Source organism: Platalea leucorodia (assembly GCF_965183815.1).
Source record: "Platalea leucorodia genome assembly, chromosome: 5".
NCBI lineage: Eukaryota > Metazoa > Chordata > Aves > Pelecaniformes > Threskiornithidae > Platalea > Platalea leucorodia.
In genome coordinates this window covers 17522581-17545003 of record NC_138827.1, presented here as the reverse complement: position 1 = coordinate 17545003, position 22423 = coordinate 17522581, and the positions used below count along the sequence as shown (strand labels likewise).

At 55.4% G+C, this 22423-nt stretch overlaps 4 protein-coding genes across 4 annotated transcripts; 2 read left to right on the top strand and 2 right to left on the bottom strand.

Moving 5' to 3' along the window:
- The first annotated feature begins 5 nt into the window (after nucleotides 1–5).
- Nucleotides 6–3332, top strand: RPS2 (ribosomal protein S2). Its single transcript, XM_082313897.1, has 8 exons — nucleotides 6–88; nucleotides 299–457; nucleotides 664–753; nucleotides 1214–1321; nucleotides 1888–2061; nucleotides 2145–2304; nucleotides 2757–2848; nucleotides 3208–3332. The coding sequence occupies exons 2-8, from the start codon at nucleotides 302–304 to the stop codon at nucleotides 3286–3288; spliced, it is 861 nt and encodes a 286-aa protein (XP_082170023.1). The 5' UTR covers nucleotides 6–88; nucleotides 299–301; the 3' UTR covers nucleotides 3289–3332.
- Nucleotides 3333–3794: 462 nt separating this feature from the next.
- Nucleotides 3795–5390, bottom strand: NDUFB10 (NADH:ubiquinone oxidoreductase subunit B10). Its single transcript, XM_082313896.1, has 4 exons — nucleotides 5145–5390; nucleotides 4674–4812; nucleotides 4153–4292; nucleotides 3795–4009 (listed from the first exon to the last, which is right to left on the bottom strand). Exons 1-4 carry the CDS (start codon nucleotides 5290–5292, stop codon nucleotides 3909–3911), a joined length of 528 nt encoding a protein of 175 aa, XP_082170022.1. The 5' UTR covers nucleotides 5293–5390; the 3' UTR covers nucleotides 3795–3908.
- A 468-nt stretch (nucleotides 5391–5858) lies between these two features.
- RPL3L (ribosomal protein L3 like) lies at nucleotides 5859–14533 on the top strand. Its single transcript, XM_082313895.1, has 10 exons — nucleotides 5859–5940; nucleotides 6805–6997; nucleotides 7626–7794; nucleotides 8676–8811; nucleotides 9967–10153; nucleotides 10710–10870; nucleotides 11166–11267; nucleotides 11915–12010; nucleotides 12755–12874; nucleotides 14406–14533. Exons 1-10 carry the CDS (start codon nucleotides 5938–5940, stop codon nucleotides 14460–14462), a joined length of 1224 nt encoding a protein of 407 aa, XP_082170021.1. The 5' UTR covers nucleotides 5859–5937; the 3' UTR covers nucleotides 14463–14533.
- A 932-nt stretch (nucleotides 14534–15465) lies between these two features.
- LOC309590923 (testis-expressed protein 2-like) lies at nucleotides 15466–22295 on the bottom strand. Its single transcript, XM_082312523.1, has 12 exons — nucleotides 22144–22295; nucleotides 19713–20613; nucleotides 19370–19570; nucleotides 18977–19280; nucleotides 18429–18646; nucleotides 18062–18235; nucleotides 17852–17951; nucleotides 17556–17688; nucleotides 17307–17444; nucleotides 16840–17052; nucleotides 16382–16502; nucleotides 15466–15647 (listed from the first exon to the last, which is right to left on the bottom strand). Exons 2-12 carry the CDS (start codon nucleotides 20592–20594, stop codon nucleotides 15522–15524), a joined length of 2610 nt encoding a protein of 869 aa, XP_082168649.1. The 5' UTR covers nucleotides 20595–20613; nucleotides 22144–22295; the 3' UTR covers nucleotides 15466–15521.
- Nucleotides 22296–22423: the final 128 nt, after the last annotated feature.

Sequence of the window (22423 nt, the reverse complement as noted above, 5' to 3'; positions counted from 1 at the left end):
CGCACCGTCGGGCGGTGCTCTCGCGAGACACGGCGGAGTATAAATAGCGAGCGGCGGCGGCGGGCGGCCTTCTACGCTGAGAGATCACGTAAGTGGGCGGGTGGCATGGCGCCGGCGGAGCGGAGCGGGGCGGCGCGGCCTCGGCCCCATCCGCACCCATCGGGGCCGCCGGCGGCGCGGAGGCAGCCGTGCCCGGCCGGATCGGTCATCGCTGGGCCTTGCCGTCGCGCTGTTATTTCCCGCCGGGGCGGCGGCGGCGGTGGCGGTGTCCCGACTGACGCGCCTCTCTTTACTCTAGCAAATGGCGGACGACGCCGGTGCTGCGGGAGGTGCAGGAGCGGCCCGAGGGGGCTTCCGCGGCGGCTTCGGGACCGGGCTGCGGGGCCGCGGGCGCGGCCGCGGTAGGGGCCGAGGGAGAGGCCGCGGGGCCCGTGGAGGCAAGGCCGAAGATAAGGAAGTAAGTGGTTCCCGGGGCTGTGTGGGGCCGGGCCGGGTGGCGGGGGCCGCGGCGGGGCCGGGCTGTGTGAGGCGGGGGGGGGGTGTGTGTGCGTGGGCCGTGTGAGGGGGGGCCACGTCTGCTGCCATCCTGACAGCTGGAGCAGAAAGTGAACCTGTTCCCATAGGGTGCTGGCGGTGACCCTTGTCCACACATTTCTTTCATAGTGGATTCCTGTCACCAAGCTTGGTCGCCTGGTCAAGGATATGAAGATCAAGTCTCTTGAGGAGATCTATCTCTTCTCACTTCCAATCAAGGTAAGTTTCTGTGGGTGTTTAAGTAACGTGCAGCAGAATCTTAATCTGAAATGTAGAGTTACCTGTCATTGTTGCACTTGCTGTTTGGGATGCTCAGGCTAAGTGTGTTCAAGTTAAAGACATAAATCAACAGAAGCTGAGGACCAATGCAGTCAGCTGTAGTGAAGCGTGGTGGGTTTTGCGTTGCATTCTGCCTTAGGTGGAGATGGCAGCGCATTGCTCAAGTGTTTCTGTAATAGTTCTGATCAGTAATGGAAAAAATGAAATTTTGACTTAGTATGTTGGATTGCCTAGCAAGGTAGAATAAGTTTATGCCTGCAAAATTTAACATGTTCAAGTACCTATTACTTAAAATATCTTTGTATAGGATTGTTGAACTTGAATTGTAGGAGCCTTAATAGCTGTGTTTGCTTTGTTTAAAAAGTGTGGCCTTGCGTAATTAAATGACTGACTCTTGTAGGAGTCAGAGATCATTGATTTCTTCCTGGGGTCTTCCCTGAAAGATGAGGTTTTGAAGATCATGCCTGTCCAGAAACAGACTCGTGCTGGTCAGCGTACCAGGTTTAAGGTAGCCTTTTTCTTTTCTTTTCTCACATCAAAAACTTTGTGTGTGTTGTCTGCTGTTTTTTTGGTATCATATTAATAAATTAGTTCAAATGCCTTTATTTTTTTCTGTAGTATCTAGCAAATTTTTTGGTACAGGGATCAGCTTGTGTAGTTTACAAAGTGTTTGTATTAATTTTAAAACCCTAGTAATATGCTCAGATGTTATCTGAAACAGCCCTAGCACAAAATTAAGTCGCACTTGTGCGGCAGCGCTGGCTGTTCAGGGGCTGTGGTGGAGAGAGAAGTCTTGGGTGTAAAGAGGGAATGCTGCTTGGAAATTATCCAACTTTTGACCAGTATGAGGCTGTAGCAGGGATTTGAATCCTAGTTCTTCATCCATAGCTATTTTTGATGGAAGGATGAGCTCGAAGGGGAAAAATGGGCTTTTTGAAGTGCGAGCTGTGACTGTTTGCTGCTGAGCGCACACCTCGGGTTGTCCTTGGTGGGAGACCCTGATGGATCGTGTTCCGCTGAGAAGAGCGTTCTGCGCAGCACAGCCGCCACTGAAAATTTTTCTTTCAATCCTAGGCTTTTGTCGCTATCGGGGACTACAACGGCCACGTTGGTCTTGGTGTGAAATGCTCTAAAGAAGTTGCCACCGCTATTCGCGGGGCGATCATTTTAGCCAAATTATCCATCGTACCTGTACGACGAGGCTATTGGGGGAACAAGATCGGCAAGCCCCACACCGTGCCTTGCAAGGTGAGAATGACTTGCCGGGCCTGCTCTCGGTGATGGTGCCGTAGCGTCTGTTTTGGGAGCTGTGACGCGTTGTGTTTGCGTAGGTCACTGGCCGATGTGGATCTGTCCTGGTGCGTCTGATCCCGGCACCCCGTGGTACGGGGATCGTGTCTGCCCCTGTCCCCAAGAAGCTGCTGATGATGGCCGGTATCGATGACTGTTACACCTCGGCCAGGGGCTGCACTGCCACCCTCGGCAACTTCGGTAAGCTTTAGGTTTTTGTGCTGTAGCTTAGCTGTGTGTGTTGCCGGTTTTGTCACTGACATGCCCATTTCTATAGTATTTCTATTCTGTGTTGAATCAAAAGCTTCTAGCAGCCAAGCAGAGGCAAAGACTTCTGATACCTTTAATGGTGCAGGTTAGTCCTGCTGTAGATGATCTTGAAGTTCTGTAAAAATTAATTACAAGAAACTGTTTTTTTATATGTACACTGATATTAAAAAAAGAAATCTCCCAATCTGCGCGATTGCACTTGTTTGAAGTAGTGTAATTGTCGTAAATGGTGAGAGAAAGAAACTTGAGTTTTGAGTGTATACCAGAGAGACCCTGCTGTGATCTCCCTGTTCCCTTCGAAATTCTACATTTTTGGAGCTGGGTGGGTGCTAGCGAGCGGGTTTCCGTAGCCCTGCTATGCAACTTGTGACTTCTGTCCGTAGCTAAAGCCACCTTCGATGCCATCTCCAAGACCTACAGTTACCTGACCCCTGATCTCTGGAAAGAGACTGTCTTCACCAAGTCTCCTTACCAGGTGAGAGTATTTCTGCAGTTTGCAGCTCAAATCTTACCCTCCCTCCCCTGTAAAGCTCAGGTGCTGCGCCCAAAGAGTTTGCAGCTGAATAGTGGGAGAGTGGAGTCGCAGTCGGAGCTGACTGCCAGGTAGAGTGTGAATTTTCAGCATGCGGTTTTGACTAATACTTGAAAATGGCATTTCATGGACAAAGGAAGTAGGAAGTGGGAAACTTTGAAATACTAAGTAAAAATAAGTTGTATCTGAACTACCCTAGCCCCCACATACATGCTTTGTTGGAAAGGGATGCAGTGCTGAGAAACCTGTGATAGTGGCTTAAGAAAATAAAACAACTGTTTTTTGTTTGTTTGTTTTTCCAGGAGTTCACTGATCATCTGGCAAAGACCCACACCAGAGTCTCGGTGCAGAGAACCCAGGCAGCTGCTGTGGCAACGACTTAAGTGGTTTTTGTACAAGACAATAAAAGTGATCAGTGAACAAGAAATTGCGATGGCTTGACGGGATGATTAATGCATTGGGCAGATGGATTAAACCTCTGCTGGGGATTTGAGTAGGTTCACCTCTGTGGGCCAGAGCCTGACCATCTGTTGAATGAAATAGCGTGTTACGTTATACTAATCCTTGTTAATCATGTATTAATCCTAAATGGGGTCCAGAACCAGCTCTGCAGATTATGTGCTGTCCTACAGCACGCAGTCCTTACCGTAACTGAGGGAATTCTCTGCCAGGGCTGGGCAGAGCAGTACGGTGTGTTTCTGTGGTTCACGGAGGTGGGGAGAGGTCCCGAGGGGAAGTCCCAGCTAATGCAGCCAGGGGTGCCTGGAGCGAGGGGCTGACCGTGGTTTAGAGGATGGTAACAATCAACTGGAATTCAGCAGAGCTGAAAAAGGCAGAATTCTGTAAGTGTTTGCAGATCTCTCCAAAGAATGAGTCTACAGACTTGTCGTATGGCAGATGTCTGGCCTGCACATTTATTGTAGAGCTCATCAGTGTCAGAGTTCAAAGATGCAACATGCAGTATTCCATACAAGCACCACAGAGGGAGGTGCTAACCACTTATCTACTGAGACGCGCTTGCTTGCGCCTTCCTCTCCTCCATCATCCTGTGCTTCTGCTTCATCAGGCACGTCCTTGCATTTCCATGGACACCAAGATCACCATCTAAAAAGGAAGTAAATCTCTGAGGAGTGCCCCTCAGCAGCTAAAAAGAAACAAGCCTCTGTTCTGTGTGGAAGTCGTGGCTTAAGACCCCCGTTTCCCCGCCTGCTGCGGCAGCGGAGGCGCACGGGTGTTGCCGTACTCACATCGGTCCTGGTAGGCCTTGGTGACCTGTGCCAGCTGCTCCATCTCCTTGGCGCAGTTCTGGAACTGGTTGGGTCCTTCCCTGTGCTTGCAGGCGCCCAGCCTCTCCCGGATTATCTCCACAATTTCCTGATCAACCATCCTGCGGGAAAGACGGTGACAAATGCAGCCGCAGCTAAGAGATGATAGAAAAGCTGAACAAAGGGGCGATGATGCCCTGTGGAAGGTCAGCTCTGGGTTTTTACAGCATCCTGGTCTGTCCTGCAGTGGTACTACAGGAGCCAGGCAGTGCAGGAGGAGGTGTCCTAATGCCACCCTGCTCAGCTCAGCTGCGCTGCAGGGGAGAGCAGGACTATGAAATGGGTGTTCTGTAATGAAGCGGGCAGGAGGTGCTGCCTCAACACCCCAAACTCCACAAAAATGCTGTGAGTTCAAGCCAGGCGCTGCAGCTCCCGGGGCTGACTGACCGGAGCAGCGCACTCCGCTGCGGCCTCGCCTGCGGGCAGCCCGGTGACAGCCATACCTGTCCCTCCTCCACTGCGCTTCGGCCTCGAAGAAGCAGAGGTAGTCGCCCTCCAGACACTCGCTCAGGTCGGGGACGCGGCGAAACTTCTGGTGGTAGTAATAGAACTTGTTCTTGGCCTGCTGGCGCTCGATCCACTCTGCAGCGACAGCCCCGCGGTCAGGCACCCCTGGCCCACGACTAGCCGGCAGAGCCCCCGTCTGCCTGCGTCCAGCCCTGCGTGTCTGTCCCTCTGTCCCCGTCTGTGTCTCATGTCCCTGTGTCTGTCCCTCTGTCCGTGTTGTGTTCTTGTCTGTGTCCCGCGTCCCCGTGCCCTTGCGTGTTCCCACCTCCCGGGGCCGTGTCCCTGCCCCGCTGTGCCCGTGCCCCCGTGCCGTGTCGCGACCCAACTCCCACGGAGCGGCGCTAGTGAGGGGGCCCGGCCGCCCCGGGACGGCGGTGGGAGCGGGAAGGGGCTCGGCCCGCCGGTACCTCGGACGAAGGTGACGGGCGCATCGATGACATAGTTGAAGACGGTCTGGATGAAGGTGACCGGGTTGGGCACCGACGTGATCCTCTCGGAGACGGGGGTGCGGGTCGGCGGCACCTTGTACGCCTCCCAGTCCCTGTCCTCCGGCATGGCGGCGGCGGCGGCGGCGGGCCCGGCGGGCGGCGCGGAGAAGATGGCGGCGCCCCACACAACCCCGGCGGCGGCGGCGGGGGACGCCGGGGTCAGAGGGCGCCGCTCTGCGCATGCCCCGCTGCGCCCGGTGCATGCTGGGAGGTGTAGTCCGTGTCCGGCCCGGCCCGGCCCGGAGGAGCGGCAGGGCCCGCCCTCACAGCCAGATCTACCGCCGCCATCTGTTTTCCAGTCAGAATCCCAGAGTCTTTCTTTCCTGGGCTGATGGATTCCTGGGCTGGTGGAGGGATTTTTAGTCTGTCTCCACCCAGAGCAGCCAGCTGCACCGATCTGGGGGTGCCCGGTGCAGGCGTTGGCAGCTCTGGGTGTGTGGTGCCCCATTAGGAAGCAATCCTAATTCCTGCCATCCACGTGCAAGTTGTTTAGGAGGCAGAGGTGTAAACTGAGACACCGGCAATTGACCTTTATCACACCGCAACTGTTACATCCAACCTGCCAGCTTGGCCGGGTATGAAATGAATATAGCGGCGTGTGAAGCTAGCAGCTAAATTTGTGTCTTCAGACCGATAACCATCTTAAGTATTAGGCTGGGGAGGCACTTACTGAGAGCCTCTTTCTGCGGCTGACCTGGGCTGAAGACGTCCCATGGTTTGTAGAGCTCGGCACTGCTACCTTTCGATTGTGTGGAGAGGGACAGCGAGCAGGGCTGGGCTACCGGCGATGCTAGCGCAGCCAAAATGGGGTCGAACTCAACAGAGCTCCACTTGGGCTGGAAAATAAGCCTGGTGGAAAGCGCGACCAGGTGCCGGGGCGGCTCTCAGCAAGGGAGGGAGTTGCAGTGGATGTAGAGCTAACTCTTCGCTGCTTGGGCTGACCCCCAGTTCCCCTGCCTGGAAGTCAATTGTGTGAGAAGTTGTCCATGTCTCTTAAAGCGCTGTTGCTTTTCTCTGCCTGGCTCAGCATGACCTTGCGATTGGGGTTTATATATTTAGCTCTTCTAATTTGGTTTTCAAGGTGCATATTTAACCTGTGCCTGTTCTTATTACTGATTCCTTTGGGCATCCTTTCCCGTTTCTTCTGATCGTTAGCTGTGCTTGTTTGGTGCCATTTGCCTTGACAACACGAAGCCCATGAATTCTGAGCAGGCCCTTTTGGTGCTGCAGAATATAAAACAAGTCATTCTAATTACCATCACAGAAGGGCAGACCTATTAAACAACATATTTCTCCTTCAAAGTCCTCAAGCAGAAGGAGGGAGATTATGTTCAAGATTTTTTATTTAATCGGCATCATTTGTCCAGAAAGTTACTAAATTCTTCCATGCACATGATGGAAGCTTGAACAAAATCCCATCCTGTTATGAGTTCTTTTTGTCGTGTTAGAATCGAGGAAGAGCCCAAATCCCTCCAGCATTCACTGATGTTAAAGGGGAGATTTCCTACTGTGCTTTGGGTCCCAGCATCTTCTGGGACCTGAAAGTGAAGCTGATCTTTTTTGCTCTTCCTCTCTGCAGTCCCACCGCAAGTTCTCTGCTCCCAGGCATGGCCACCTGGGCTTCCTCCCCCACAAGAGAAGCCGTCGCCACCGAGGGAAGGTGAAGACATGGCCTAAGGATGATCCCAGCAAACCAGTCCACCTGACGGCTTTCCTGGGCTACAAAGCTGGCATGACACACACTGTGCGGGAGGTGCACAGGCCTGGGCTCAGTAAGGCTTGGCTGATGGAAGTGGGGAGCCACATCCAGGAGGGAAACGAGGGAATAGACTTGTTGGTGGGAAAGGCTGCTCCTGGGAACGGGTGGTGGAGCACATAGCTTCCAGGCTATCTTCTGTAATGCCGTCCAGATCTTGGATGGCCAAAGGCCACCTCACGGCCAGTGTGAGCTGAGTCTGGGGGTTCCTGCAAAGTTCTCACACCAGTATGGTGACTGGTGGTTTGTTGGAACCTGCTGGCAGAAGGACCCTGCAGGGTAACTACCTGAAAAATCCTGGGCTTGAACCATCTTGCTGGGGAAGTTTATAATGTTACCCTCCGGGATGCCCACAGGACTGGAGCCAAACTCCAGGGCAAGAATCATCCAATGTACTGCTTCCCCCAGCCTGGGGTAGATGAGTTAAAGTGTGCTGGGCCACCCCGTCTAATCTGTTCAGTGTCTGGGGATCAAACCCTGCGTGGTCCTCCAGCACGTGGGAGATGGAAGGACTGAGGCTGGCTGTGAAAACAGAGTGTGACCTTGCCCTCAGCACGTTGCTTGCTTGCTGTAATGGCAATGGCTCCAGAGAATGATCTGATCCTAGATGATGCTGAGCACCATTTCCCTTTGCTATCTTGCAGAGATCTCCAAGAGGGAGGAGGTGGAGGCTGTGACCATCGTTGAGACCCCCCCGATGGTTGTGGTAGGGGTTGTGGGGTACATAGAAACACCGAAGGGCTTGAGGAATTTCAAGACTGTTTTCGCTGAGCACATCAGCGATGAGTGCCGACGGCGCTTCTACAAGAACTGGTACGTGCCTCTGTGGCTGGGGAGGGTCCCTGGGGGAGTGGGGCGTCCCTTGCAGGTCTTCCCACAGGCTCTTCATGATGCCCAGACATTGCAAACAGCTCAGCTACTGGTGGCTGGCTCTGAGGTGGAGTGAAACTGCTATTTGTTTAGTCATGCACAGAAATACTGCAATCAGCTTGATGCTGGGAATCAGCATACGCATGTGTAAATTTATTCTAATAGTTGAACTAAGTTAGCTCTCTCCATGATATCATATGGCAGTGCGTGCTGCAGGTTCATTTTCCTTTGTGGAGGTCAGGCTCATCTACTCTCCATTAAACTGGAATACTTGAGCTGAGGCACCAAATGAAGGGAGTAAAACCAGATTTGTCAGGGAGAAAACTGATGCAGAATGTGACCCCTGGCCCTTGTAAACATCAACACCCCAAGTCCCACACCAGCAGAGAGGAAAATGGAAACATGAATTTCATAACTGTAGGAATCGTGTCTCCTGCAAAAGTGCCGTTGAGATCCACCCACCACATGCCTCTGATCCCTGTCGGAGTCTGTTTTCTCCTTTCTCCACTTAGCTATGATTTTGTGCTTGTATTTTGATGGCACTGAGCCAGTCAGTGGGAGACAACTGGATTCCTCATGCAAAAAGGTTTGAATTACCAGCCCTATTTTGCAGCTCATTATTCACCTTCCTCTTCCCACCTCAAAGCCTTGTGTCATGGCCTTGGCAGCCAGGTGAGGTTCAGGTATCCACAGGTACCTTGTGCCTGCAGGGAAGTGCTTGGCAAGGTGATCTGTTCCCCCACGCTGCACCGTCTCAGGGCACAGCAAAGTGCAAAAGCACTTCACCATTCAGCTCTGCTGGATGTTAAACGCTTCTGTCATAGGCACAAGAGCAAGAAGAAGGCGTTCACCAAGTACTGCAAAAAATGGCAGGATGAGGATGGCAAAAGGCAGCTGGAGAAGGATTTTGCAGCTATGAAAAAGTACTGCAAGGTCATCCGTGTCATTGTGCACACGCAGGTCAGAGCCACACCCCGGGGGGTGGGCAAGGGGGGCTCAGGGTCTTCCTCAGCCCCGGAGCGTGGTGAGGGCCTGGGAGCCGCGATCACGGGGGTGTCGTGGTGGGGTTACAGGAGGCTGAGCAGGCAGACACTGGTCAGAGGGTGTGGGACAGGGTGTGCAGGCGACGGGAGGTGCTGGCTGACTTTTCCGGCTACCTCCTGACACCAGCCCTGTCCCTTTGAGCCAGGCTCAGCAGACCTCCCTGCTGGGCGATTGCCCGAGGGGGCTGTGGCTGGGGCACACTGGGGAGCGCACACACGCTGTGGAGGAGAGCAGACTTTGGGCAGAGCCTCAGCAGGTGGTGAGCCCTGTGTCACCAAGGGACCTTAGGCCCCATGATCACCTCAAATTAGCAACTGGTGTCAAATGTTTGGGCAAAAATAACCCACAGGCAGGCACAGTTTTGCCAGATGCTGATTGCTGGATACACAGCGCCCATTTCCATGCTGATCCCTGGAGTTAACGGCTGCTTTGGAGTCTGGGGCAGAGCTAAGCTGGCTCAAGGCTTCACTTGTGGCTGGCACAGACCCCCAAAGTCCCAGTGTGGCAATTTGGCAGGGGCTTTGCACAGGGAGCTGGGACTGGGAGAGAGTGGAGGCAGCTCTTGGTGGGAACTAGAAATAACTGCTCAGTCTGGAAGCAGAAGCAGAGCTTGACCAAAGGAGAGGCGCTGACTCTGGCTTGGAGCACAGAGCTGCATCCTGGCTGGTTGCAGTGTTCAGCCTCTGACAGTGCTCTGGTGATGGGCTCCTCTGGGGCATTTACCATGGCTGTTACTACTGTGCTTAACTCTTGGGGTAGGACGAGGCTGGTCTGCTCCTGTGCTCCCTGGAGAGAAGGTGTGCGTCAGCTCCTGCCTGGAATGGGAGCGCTGGGAGATGGGATAGTTGGGCTCAGGGACAAGGAGTTGAGTCCAAGAGACATGTGGGAGTGCTGACCCAGGTCACTGGCTGTTATGAAAGGGCTTGACAGTGTGACAGAGAGAGGTGGTGAAGAGCTGGCCCTGCTCACCCTCTGTGCCCCTCACAAGTGGTGGGTGATGCGGCCCTGCCCTCATGCTCATGCCTGGGAGGTGGGGGGAAACATTTTGTCCTAATGCACTGTCTAATGCAGATGAAGCTGTTGCCGCTGCGGCAGAAGAAGGCCCATGTGATGGAGATCCAGCTGAATGGTGGGACAGTGGCTGACAAGGTTGACTGGGTCCGCGAGAGGCTGGAGAAGCAGGTCTCTGTGCACAGTGTCTTCAGCCAAAACGAGATGATTGATGTCATTGGCGTGACCAAGGGGCATGGGATGAAAGGTACGGAGCAAGGAGACCTTTTCCAGGGGCTTGGTTCTGTCTTTCTCATATGACACTGCCCATAAGGTGGTGTTGAGGGAGGGGAGTATTAGCCGTACTGAGAACCCACCAACTTATTGCACACAGGGAGTGGCAAAGAGCCTCTGGACCTCAACCAGGACATGCAGTTCCATTGTAGCAGAGCTTGGTTTCCTTAATCTCAGTAAAGGCCATGTTTTCTACTGTGCCCAGAGTCCTCCCAGGAGGCTCAGAGGCATTGTGAGTACGTAAAGCCATTGCTCTTCTCACAAACCCCACGTGTGTGGAGGTGTGGGTGTTTCTGTGCGTGTGTGTGGATGTGCTCAGCAGGAACATATCACAGTCTGATCGAATCCATGGGAAGTGAGAACAGTTCTGTGCTCTGGCCTCTCATGGTGGTGACAGCTCTTGGTCTCCTTCCAACACGGTGTCTTCCGAGAACTGCAGAAGAATGATGAGACTCTCCCCTCCCCAGCACTCAGACACCAGCCCTGAATCTCCCAGATGTTCTCACCACCCTGTCCGGTCACACTTCCAGGGGTGACAAGCCGTTGGCACACCAAGAAGCTCCCCAGAAAGACACACAAGGGCTTGCGCAAAGTTGCCTGCATTGGAGCCTGGCACCCGGCCCGGGTTGGCTACTCCATTGCTCGGGCTGGCCAGAAGGGCTACCACCACCGCACAGAGCTCAACAAGAAGGTATGGCCCAGATGGGGTCCCTCAGAGCACCACTGCGCCTTCCTGCTTCCTTCCTCCCATGCTGTCACCATCCTTTGCAACGTGGCCTCTGTTCCCCCCAGCTTCTCAGATGTTTCCCTAGAGATCTGCAGTGCTGTTGTTCTCCGTGCCTTTCCCTATTGTTCCCCATTCCCTTGTTCCCTGCTCAAGGGACACATCACAGGGGGCACATCTTGGTGAAAACTGCATCGTCCCTGTGACATCCCTCACTGAGGGGGTGGGAAAGTCACCGTCTCAGTTTCCTTTCTGTTCCTAGATTTACCGCATTGGCCATGGCATTCACGTGGAGGATGGCAAAGTGGTGAAGAACAATGCCTCGACGCACTACGATGTCACAGAGAAGACCATTACGCCTCTGGTAAGGGCTGAGGGGGTAATAGGGCTGTGACTGGCCCTGGCTACAGGAGTCCTAGCCAGGGAAGTAATTCCTTGGCTGGAGACAGCTGCATAAGAAATGATTTGAAGAAAATTCACTGAAAGAAATGCAGTGATTCCTTTCCTCATGTTTTGGACATGGAAAACCATCTCTGTGAGGTGTTTTTTTAGGCCCTTTTGGCAGACCCAAACATATAACTTTTAGCTGATAACTTGGGCAGGGACTGAGAACTTTGTTTAAAAAGAAGAAGTATAAATGACATTAAAAATCTGATACTTGACAGATAAATGTTTGTTACTTGGTTTAAAAATGCACTTTTGCTTATTAAAAACTGTTAACTTGGGAGTCCAGCTAGCTCTGCTCTCTGTTCACTCACATCCTTCAGAGAAGGAAGCAAGGTTGCTGGTTCCCCAGCTCTTACGGGGTGCTGCTTAGCTGGGATCATGCAGTCAGTGGGGCTGACATGATCTGGTGGTCCTGAGCAGGCAACCTGAAGGGTGCAGACTGTTGTTAGCTGGAAGGGCTGTCAGTCACTAACCTTCTCCTTCCCTAGAAAATGCCACCTGTGGACACATCTGCTCCCATCCAGCTCTCCTGCCTGCCAACCCTCTCTCTGCCTCTCCCCACAGGGCGGCTTTCCTCACTATGGGGAGGTCAACAACGACTTCCTCATGCTGAAAGGCTGCGTCGTGGGCACGAAGAAGCGTGTGCTCACCCTCCGTAAGGTGAGAGCGCAGCCAGCACTGGGGAGGGACGGGCTGTAGCTCTCCATGAACAGATTCACCACATGGAGAATGTCACTGCCTCCAAATGCTGGGCAGGGAGACTGGTCGGATCCCTGATGCTGTGTTGCAGAGGGCATGTGGCACATAAGTGTGGTGCTCAGGGAGACCATTCGCAGCTAGATGGTTTGTGGCAGCGTGCAGGCAGATGTACTCTCTCTGGAGACAGAAGCTGCAAGCCTTTGAGAGCTGTGATGGGGGGCCCAGGAATGTAGACCTTGGCCATAAACAGATTGTGAGCAAATGAAATGCTAAGTGAAGAGTAGGCTCATTTTAATGCTGCTCTGCAATCCAAGGCATCACCTGCCTCCTGAGCACCGGGTTTCTCTGAGAAGGCAGATTTTCATGGAGGTATTTGTTCAGCAGATGCACCTAGGATATTTCAACCCTGCTTCCATCAGAGCAGTTGTCCAGATTTTCTGTAACAATAAGCCTCATGCATTGTGACTCTTATGTTGGATATTAGGAAAAATTTCTTCACCAAAAGGGTAGTCAGGCACTGGAACAGGCTGCCCAGGGAAGTGGTTGAGGCTCCATCCCTGGAAGTATTTAAAAGAAGGGTAGACGTGGTGCTCAAGGACATAGTTTACTGGTGGACTTGGCAGTGCTAGGTTAACGGTTGGACTCAATGATCTTACGGGTCTTTTCCAACCTTAATGATTCTATGATTCTATGATTCTTTTCCAGTCCCTTCTGGTGCATACAAGTCGCCGGGCTCAGGAAGCCATTGAACTCAAATTTATTGACACCACTTCCAAGTTTGGCCATGGCTGCTTCCAGACAGCTCAGGAGAAGCGGGCTTTCATGGTGAGTTATGCTCTGTGCCGGCTCCAGCTCCCAGACCATGCTCGCAGCTGGGGCTAAAGCAACTGATTGAACCGAACCAAGCATCTGCTTCTCGATATAACAACAGCCAAATGAGTGATCAGGACCGTCTTGCATAAAAAACAGGCATGAATTCAATTCACACGGCAGATATTATGCTAAGGAAGAACATGATGGTTGTGTGAGTGATCCAAGACAACCCAACTAGCAAATAATTCACCATATGGCCAACCAGTTTCCATTCACCATGGGATGTTTTAAACAAGCAGTTAACTTGGCAGGCACTGCCTTGGACATATGGTCCCTTTCACCCGTAATTGTGCACTTCTTTGATTTGTTTAGAATGATTTATAACTTTAATGTTCTTAAGAGGAAAAGGTTGGGTCAAATTCAGACACAAATTTGCGATTCTTTTGTCAGGAAGCTTTCAAAAAGGCCAAGCAGTATATTTTTCTTAAATCCAGGGGAAAAAAAAAAATTAAATAAATCCAAAACAAGCAGAGTTTCTTGAACAGTTTTGCAACCTACACCAGGCTGGTGCGTAACTCTGAATGTGAAATTGAGGAAGCGTTAAGTAAGCCAGGCCTTCAGCTAGCAGAAATGAAAGAAACAACTGCCTGGATACCACACAAGCGTAAACCATGTCTGGATCTAGCCTGTCGGCTAGAAATCCCATGTGAAACTGGCTAAGCCTCCTTAGCCCCAGGAAGGGGGATTGGCTATGCAGTGCCTTTGCAGAGCTCTTTAGAGGTTAAGCTGTTTTCCTTTATCTCAGTGGTAGGAGCTTGTTCCGTGTTCTGCTCTTGCTGTCCCTGCAAGTCCTGAGTAGCTGTGATGTGGACCTTAGTGACAGCAGGTGGTTTTACCCAGTTGCAGGTATTTTCTTTGCCATTTTCTACTGTGGGGTGAGAGTTTCCCCCACATATGTGGTAAAACTTTACATTTGGATGGAAGTAGAGGCACATAAGTAATTTTTGCCATCTGCTCCCATAGGACTTGGTCTGGGACAACCCCATTTCTTAGCTGGTGGAAACCCCTACGGCTCTGTTGAGTTGGCTGGTGAGAATCTGTGCCTTTGGCTGTGGGAGGCCTTTCCTCCTGCAGGGCTTGTACAGCAGCTCAGCAGCCGCTCCGCCACGGTGGGCTCCGGGTAGCATTCATCAGCACAGTTACCGCTCCGCTTCACGTCCCCTGACTGCAGGCCAGCCTGCCTGGCTCGGAGCAGGGCACTCATTGCCACTCTCTGGCTGCTTTTGCGCTGTCCAGGTAAACAAACCCTTTGTGCCAGGGCAATGATGTTCCGCTCCTGATTCCTGCAGGGCTAGGGAGGCTCCAGAGGTGGCTGGGGAATGGTGGCACAGAGCTCCCAGCTGGAAAGCAGAGACCAGGAGCAGCCTTGCACAGCAGAAAGGGGCCAGAGCTGCAGTTCTGCTCCATGCAGCTCAGGTGCAGCCTCGTAGGCCAGGTTCGTCTGCCACTAACACTGAGACCTCTTCTCTCTGCTCTCTTCCAGGGCCCTCAGAAGAAACACTTGGTGAAAGGGAAGCCAGGAGTGCAGGAAGAGCTGTAAGGACTGAAATATGCAAGTCTGCCTAACTGGGCACCTTCAATAAAAAGGCTTCAAGCCATGCCTGCTGCCTATCTTCCTGCTGGAGGGGTGTCTTGCTTGTATTCAGTGCTGCCTGTAGGCAGCAGTGTGTCTTCGGGGTTCCTCAGCAGGTGGGGATGGGACAGGTAGCACTTGGGACTGGCCCATATGGACAGGGACTAACTGGGACAGCCAAGTGTCTGCTCTGTCCTCTGGATCCTCCCTTTTCCTTGCCCAGTGAATTTTTCCCTGCTGCCTGCACTCACCCAAACCACGGTGAAGACTCCCCTTCCTCTCTTCCAGAGGAGAGCAGAGCAGGTACCAGCACTTCTGCCCCAGTTTCCGCTCGGAATACAGGGCCTCCACATCACTTGCCTCTGCCCAGTCTCACTGACCATCTCTCCCCTCGCCTCCTCTCACACACACACACCCAGGCACTCCTTTTGCTGAGCTGAAAGTATGACCTGTGGACTTCTCTCTGCACAAAGCCCCACGATCCTGGCCGGCATCCTCAGCAGATGTGGGAACTGGTGTACAATAAGATGGCTGCTAGGTAAGACTGGGCATTGATGGATTTATTCAGATTTTGGATTCATTTCCCACCCATGTTTTCCTTGCAGTCCAGCTGCCTGCGGGGAGGGTGTGATGTGTCTTGGAGCTGTGATGTCTTGGATCACAAGTCCTTCAGTGCAGAACCGGTCTGGGCGTCCTGCACCCTCTTTGGGAACCAGACAGTGGAAAGCCCAGCCCTCCGCTGGTCTAGAGCTGCCCCCTTGACCAGGAGTCCTGGTAGGAGGTGCATGAAGTTCTTGGGTCTCCAGCAAACCCCTTGCCCTGGGTCTGCTTCTGCTCTGAACGTGTGCTTGCAGTATTTAAGGAGGAGGCTCATCTACAGAAGTGCTGAGAGGAGATGAACCAAGAAGCTCAGATCCCACGGCATAGCCCTGGATGCAGTCAGTGGCCAGGTCCTGGCTGGCTCCGTGTCCCAGCGAGGTCCCTGAGCTCTGCGCAGTGTCTCTGCCCTGCCCGTGGGGCTGCGCTTCAGAGCCTCTTCTCTCCCTTGGCTGGTAGGTCCCTGGGCAGCCCCCCAGTGGGTGGCTGAGGATCCAGGCCAGAGCGCATGATGGGAAGGATGAGATCGTCCATGTTTGGCATCACCAAAATTTTCTGAAAAGAGGAATCCAGAATAACAAGTAAGTGATTTTGAATGCCACTACCTGATCGGTGACACATCTGCCGGGAAGCAGCCTTGGCAGGAGCCACACTTGGGTCAGAGACCAGGGCTGTGAACAGAAGGTCCTGGGCTCCCATCCCCTTGTCAGCAGCTGACTGTGTCTGGCTCTAGAGGATTACCAGCTCTGGATATCTCAGGATGGGGACAAGCAGGAGCAGTTTTTCTTTGCCCTGCTTACCTGTATGTATGGCTTCAAGGGTGGTCATGGCAGAGGGGAGGGACCAGCACTTTGAAGCCATGCAAATGGGCAGCTCTTTGGGGGGATTTGGGTACCTAAATATCTGTGGTGACATTTCTGCTCTTTGACCAGAGGTCTCAAAGGTGAGAGGCTGAAAACAAACCAGCGGGTACCTTGTGATGGGAGATGGCTGACCTTGTGATGGTAAATCTCCCAAACTTGCTGACACTCCTAATCCCCCCTGCTTGGGGCAGGGCTGCACATACTGGGAGGAAACCGCTTTTCCTCAGGCACTTAGTGCTCAGAGCCCCAGCCCTCGGAGCTGGTTGCTTAGGTTGTGTTTCTTGACTGTCCAAAGCTGGCCAGACCAGATCAGATGTTGGCTTTTTGTAGAGATATCCCTGGCCCAAACTGAGGTCTGGTTATCCCTGATCACAGCAATGCCCATGCTTCAGCAGGGTTTGCTGAGCCCTTTAACAGACCAGGCACCTGAAATTCGTGCTGCAGCTTCTTCTCGATCCACTCGGTGACATGGAGGAACGTCACCTCCCGCTCGCCCAGCTTCGGGCGCACCTTCAGCTCCAGCTGGGGTGGGACTCGGAAGCTGTACCTGCGAGGGAAAAGGAAAGAGGCAGAAGGCATCACGTCTGGAATATGTGGCACAGCTCATGTGGCCCCACTGCTGGGTTTTAGGGACCTGCCTCCTGGGAGGAGGTAGCTGGGTTGCAGCAGGATCTGGGTTCCCAGATCCTGTCTTGGCCTGGGTGAAGACCAGGAGAAATGAGTCTGAGGTCTGTGAGTCCCTTTGGGAGAATCGCCCTGGCTTGCTGGCGCACCAGATGAACCCAAAGCCCCAGAGCTGGCTCCTTGGCCAAGCTGCAGGGAGCAAGGGGAGCTGGAAGGAGGATGTGCGTGTGTCCCCGGATGGGAGGAAGGAGAGCTGGTACCAGACACGGTCCGTTGGTGGTGGGGGGATGTTCACTGCCAAGGTGCCTGCCAGCTCCTGCACCTCCACCGTCAGCAGCAGCGGTGTGTTGGAAACCTCCTCGATCTTCTTTTTGATGAACTCGTTTTCAGTGGCCTTCTGGAAGTACTTGGACTTGGCGATCTTATCCACAAAGCGCAGGATCTTCCGGCTCGTGCTGTTGCCGCTGATGTGGCTAAATTGAGGGGAGCCACAGCTCAGCAGCAGGATAAGACCCAGAGCCATGCTGGTTTTTGACATCCCCCAGCCGTCTGCCAGAGCATCCCGTAGGGACAGGAGGCCCCTATGAAGGGCTGCCATGATGTGCCGGGGTGCCTGTGTGCACCTTTCTGGGGAAACCGGCTCCAAGCCCCTGTGCTGGCATAGCACCATGCCTCCCCCAGCATCTCCCCATACACCCCATGGCGCAGACCCCGAATAGCCCCTTACCCCTCAGTGCCAGGCGGCGGGACTCGCTCCCCCAGGGCTCCCGCGGGCTCTGCAGCGGCGATGTCTTCCTCATCGGAGGAGCCAGCGCTGGATGACTCCGCATCGCTGTCTGCCAGCAGGATCAGCCGTGGCCTGGTCCTGCAGGCCCTGAGGAGCATCATGGGGGTGCCCTGGGGCCAGCACCCTCTCGCCTCACTGGGCAAGAGGAGGAGGAGGAGGATGAAACCCAGCCATGCACAGTCTCCTTACCCTTCTCCGCCTGCCTCTCCCGGACCGCTCTCCTCTGCAGCGCTCTCCTTCCCCAGCTTGCAGAGGTTCATCTTCGTCTCAAGCGTCATCTGCAACGAGCCGCTGTAGGTGACCTCCATGTCCACCCAGAGCCCTATGGGAGAGAGGGACAGGGCGAGCCCCTGTCAGCACCGCAGGGGCCAAGGGCTGCTTGTGTGCCTGCCAAAACCTCCCTGCTTCAGGGACCGGGCTGGCACCTCAATAACAACCGCCATGGAGCCAGCCCTGGGGTCCCTGCCACTCTGCAGAGCTCTTACCTCGGTCATTGACGGTAGGGTTGGAGGCACTGAGGACCGAGGGGATGGATGTGCCCATGTCCAGCTCCGTCAGCGTCAGCTCATTCATGAAATATGGGAGCTGATGGAGGGAAACCACATGGGGATGGTCACTGCAGCCTGGCACCTGCTGTGGGGCCTTGGGAACAGGATTGGGGCTCCCATAGGTGCTGTGGCACTCCTGCTTCTCACCTTGATCTTGCTCAACTTCTTCTGGATCTTGTTGGATACCTGCTCGGCCCAGTATCGCTCCCGGAGGAAGTCCCAGAAGATGCGCCCCACCAGCGCGTTCATCCAGGCCATGCATGCCTCGCTGCGCCCGGCTGTGTCCTCGCCAAGCTGTGGAGGGACAGAAGCCACGAGCCCCTGGAGTGAGGTGGCCCCATGAGTGGTGGGACCCGCTGGCTGGGCACTCCCCTGCACCATGGCTTTGCTGCTCAAACCATGGCACTGGGAAGGAAGAGAGGAACCACAGGACTGGAAGAGGCAGCATGCAGGGTCCATCAGCCTCTGCTCAGCATTCATGTCCTGCTCCCAGTGATGGATTTGTCCCACTCACCTTTGTGGGCGGGGGGCTGCCCAGTGCTCCGTGAGAGGGGCTCTGGTCTGGGCTGCCCCCCACCTGCGCTGGTACAAATCGGGCCATGTAGGTGCTGTAATCCAGGAAAATCTTCTGTCGGACGCTTCCTGCCAGGTCCTTGGGTGGGACAGCAGAGGGGATGTCCTCGGCACTCCCTCTGCTGCTGCCGCCACTGCTCTGCAGAGCTGGTCCCACGCCTGGGGACACGGGGACATGAGCAGGTCAGGATGGCATAAGAAGTGACATGCCACCTGGCTGTGATGCACGCATGGTGATGTGCCACAACGCACACGCGGTGACGTGCTGCCTGTCCGTGATGCCAGTGACATGCCACCCACCCTGTGCTGGCGAGGGGGATCCTCCAGGCTCTCCCTGCTGTTGCAAATGCTCTTGGCTATACTCTGGGCTCCTTCATGTCCCCCCATGCTCACTGCTGCCTACCAAGGGCTTGTCCTCCCGGCACACATGCAGCTCCAACCCCGGATCAGTCCCGGCATGGAGCAGAGGCCATGATGGCTGCTTCTCACCTGCCCTGGCTTCACCGTGGCTGCTGCAGGGTGTCCTGTGGGACGCTCGCACGAGGTGCTGGTACCACTCCTCCTTCTCCCTCCCCGTCCGCCCAAAGAGGTACAGGCACCTCTCCCTGCAGTCCCCCGGGATGTCCTGCCCTGGCACTGGCGCCTTCTTTGTCCCTTCATCCCTCTGCAGCTCTGTGTTGTGCTCCTCGCTGCTCCTGCACTCCACCTCCACCGGGTCAGGGAGGAGGACGCAGATGGGGTATTTCTGGTTCCACGTCCGCTTTCGGGCCAGGCTGGGGGGGCAGAGGAACACCTGCAACACCGAGAGTGGCGGTGAGGCCGGGCCAGGGCGTGGGGTGTTGGGGGTCCCCGCAGGAGGGTCCTTGGCACTGCCAGGCTCACCTTGGCGTTGGTCAGGTCATAGCAGCAGTGGCTGATGAAGGTGGCATCAAGGATTTCCTCCTCAAAGGTGGCTCGGCGTGGGATGTTGCTCTTGGGGTAGGAGAGCTTGAGGGTGGCCCCATCCAGCGTGGCAAGCACTGAGTGCGTGAGCGAGGGGTGGAAAATCTCGGGGTCGTAGATGTGCAGCTGGTTCATCCAGCCCTGGGTGGGAGGAGAGGGAGCCGGCTGCTTCCCCCTGTGCTGTACGGGACAGCAGCCTGCACCCCCTCAGTGCTGCACCTCGAACCCTGGGCTCCCCTTCAGCTGCCACCCAGCACCCCATCCCGGACCACCCGTCTCCTACCTGGAGGCGGTGGGTTTCCCGTGGTTCCCCTGGGAGCAGCTCAGGGTGCAGACGGCCCCGTGGTCCCCGTGCTGCCGGTGGAGGCTTCGGCACGAGGAGGAGGATGGCGAGGAAGCCCAGCACGAGCCCACAGATGAGCCCCAGGCAGAGGCCGGCAGCGTAGGGCGGCAGCGGCAGGACGAAGTAGCCGTAGGCAAGGAGGGCGATGGAGGCGAGGGCTCTGCCCGGCACCATGGCCCCCGGTCGTGCCGGTGGCGGCTCCTCGGGGGGTGGCAGCTGGGGTTCGGCATCCCGCTGCGCCACCTCCACAACCTGGATCACGTCCCCATAGGAGCAGATCTCGTAGCGGCAGTTCAGGGTGGGCTCCCAGGGGCTCCAGTCCCGTGCCCGGCGTCCCCCAGCCCTGTGGCCCCCCACCTCCTGCCCCCCGGCACTTGTCTTTCCCCGGGGCGTGGGGCTGCTCTCCTCGGCCATGAGCCGGCTGAGCCGGCTGAGGGGCTCCTGCACAGCCTCTGACAGCCGCCTCTTGGTGTCCTCCAGCCTAGCCTCCCGCAGCCGGAGCAGGGCGGCGCGGCTCTCCGATGGGGAGATGCTGGGGGAGGACGGGGCTGTGCGGGACTTGGCTGGGCTCAGCCGGGGCTGGGGGGCCCGTGGGAGGTCAGCCAGGAGCATCCCCCCAGGCTGGGGTGAGGAGGGAGGCTTCATGTCCCTGTCCATGGCGAAAACGAGCCCACAGTTGTCCTGACCACCGCCATCCTCCCTGGTGCCGGTGGGATGGGGCGTTAGCCCATCGGTGTCCCCGCGCCGAGGTGAGCCCGGGGATGGTGCCAGGGTTGGAGAGGCTTCTGCTGCCACCGCAGCCTGGTCTGCCATCGCTCGCATTGCCGATGGCGCGGTGCTGCTGAGGGAACGGGAGGAGGCAGCTCAGCTTTGTGCCACCTCGAGGCACAGCATGTCCCTGCCCCGGTCCTGCCTTCCCCATCAGCATCACCATGAGCTGCCGAGCAGGAGTGGGGTGTCCCTGGGGACCTCGTCACCACGGGCTGGGTGACCCCTATTTCGGGATGCCCTTGGGGCCACAGGGCTGCCAGTGGACAGGAGGCTTGTGGCTCTCCCTGTGCTTCCTGGCAGGGATGGGACAGAGAAGGCACCACGGTAAGATGAGCTCAATGATAGCACGCGGGGAACTCTGTGTATAATGAGGATAAATCTCAGCCAGGCAATTAGCAACAGGACCTCCAAAAACCCAGAGCCATGAGCCAGGTCTGCAGCAAAACAAGGGGGATTTTCCCACATCAGGACATTACATTGGTCCCAGTGCAAGTGCAGGGGCTGTGAGGAGGGATGCAATGACAGCGGGCAGGACTCTCTGACTCCTCTAAATGTTTCTCACTTAACCGACAGTGGTTTGGGCCTTGCTTAATGCATTGCATAAACCTGAAAAGAAATAAGCCCAAGCTGTGACCCCAGTTCAGCATGAGGATGCTCTGGAAGTAATCTCTGTCTTTACTCTAGGGGCACAAAAGTTTTCCTAACATATAAAGTTCCCATAGCCCTGAGGGTGTTCCTGGCCATAGCAAAGTATCGTCCCATCCCCAACAGCCACCGTGATCCCTCCATCGCCGCACTCCTGCCGAAGCAATGGGGCTGGCCCTGCTCCCGATTTTTGGGAGGGAGGATGGAGGCTGCAGGATGGGCTCTGCAGGGCTGTTGTGGGGCTGAGCCCAGCACCCAGCAGGTTTACGGGGTGCTCGAGCTCCACCACTGCCCCCTTCCTCTCGCAGCATCCCTGCGGCAGGAGCAGGGATACCGTCCCGTGGGAGCTGGGGCTGAGCAGGACCCTGCCGCCAGTGGGTGCTGCCCCTCGGGCTGCCTTACACCAGCATCTGCATTGCCCTGGATCTTCAAAGCACTTCACTGCCACGAATTAATTACAGGCTGTGCCGCAGCTGCCTCCAGTGCCGTTTATATAATCTCATGCTTTGTGGCTATTGCTTTGCTTCCGATTTACAGGAGCCACTTGTTAACCCCAAATAATCTGTGGGTGATCACCCCAGTGATACCCAGCACCCGGGAGAAACCCTGGCTGTGGGGATGGTGCCATCCAGCCTGTGGGCAGGGCTGCTGGCACTGGCAGCACCATTAGCACCCCCCGGCAGACGGAGCAGTCCAGGGCACCACACAAAGCACCGAAACACCAAAACAGGGAGTGAGCAGAGGAAAATGGTGGCAAAGCTGGGCCTTAGAAGGGACCCCTTCCCCGACACTGCGGGGCCCTGTACACCTCCTGCCCAAGCATGGCAGGTGGGGGGCAGCCAGGACCCCCACTTGCCCCTCATCATGCAGGTTTCCTGGTGGCCCCCATGCCACAGCTATCCCCCAGTATCCCCAGTGCTGCCTGTTGCCCTCCCCAGCCCTCAGCCGTGCCTACCAGAAAGCCCTGGGGCTAGTCCTCAGCTGGTCCTACCCGGCTGCCGCTGCCTGTCCCCCCCAGGTTAGGGGGATGCCGGCTCCCCTGCGCTTGGTGAGGGCCCGGAGCTCCACTCCACTGTGCCTGGCTTTTCGTTACCACCACTCTGGTATTCGTGGGTTTTAAAAGCTAAAAAAAAAAAAAAGAAAAAAAAAAAAAAAGACTGTTTCCTGAGAGACCATTAGCACAGTGGAAGACGGAGATAATAATAGCCTGGGTTTGTATGGGAGTTTTCATCTGG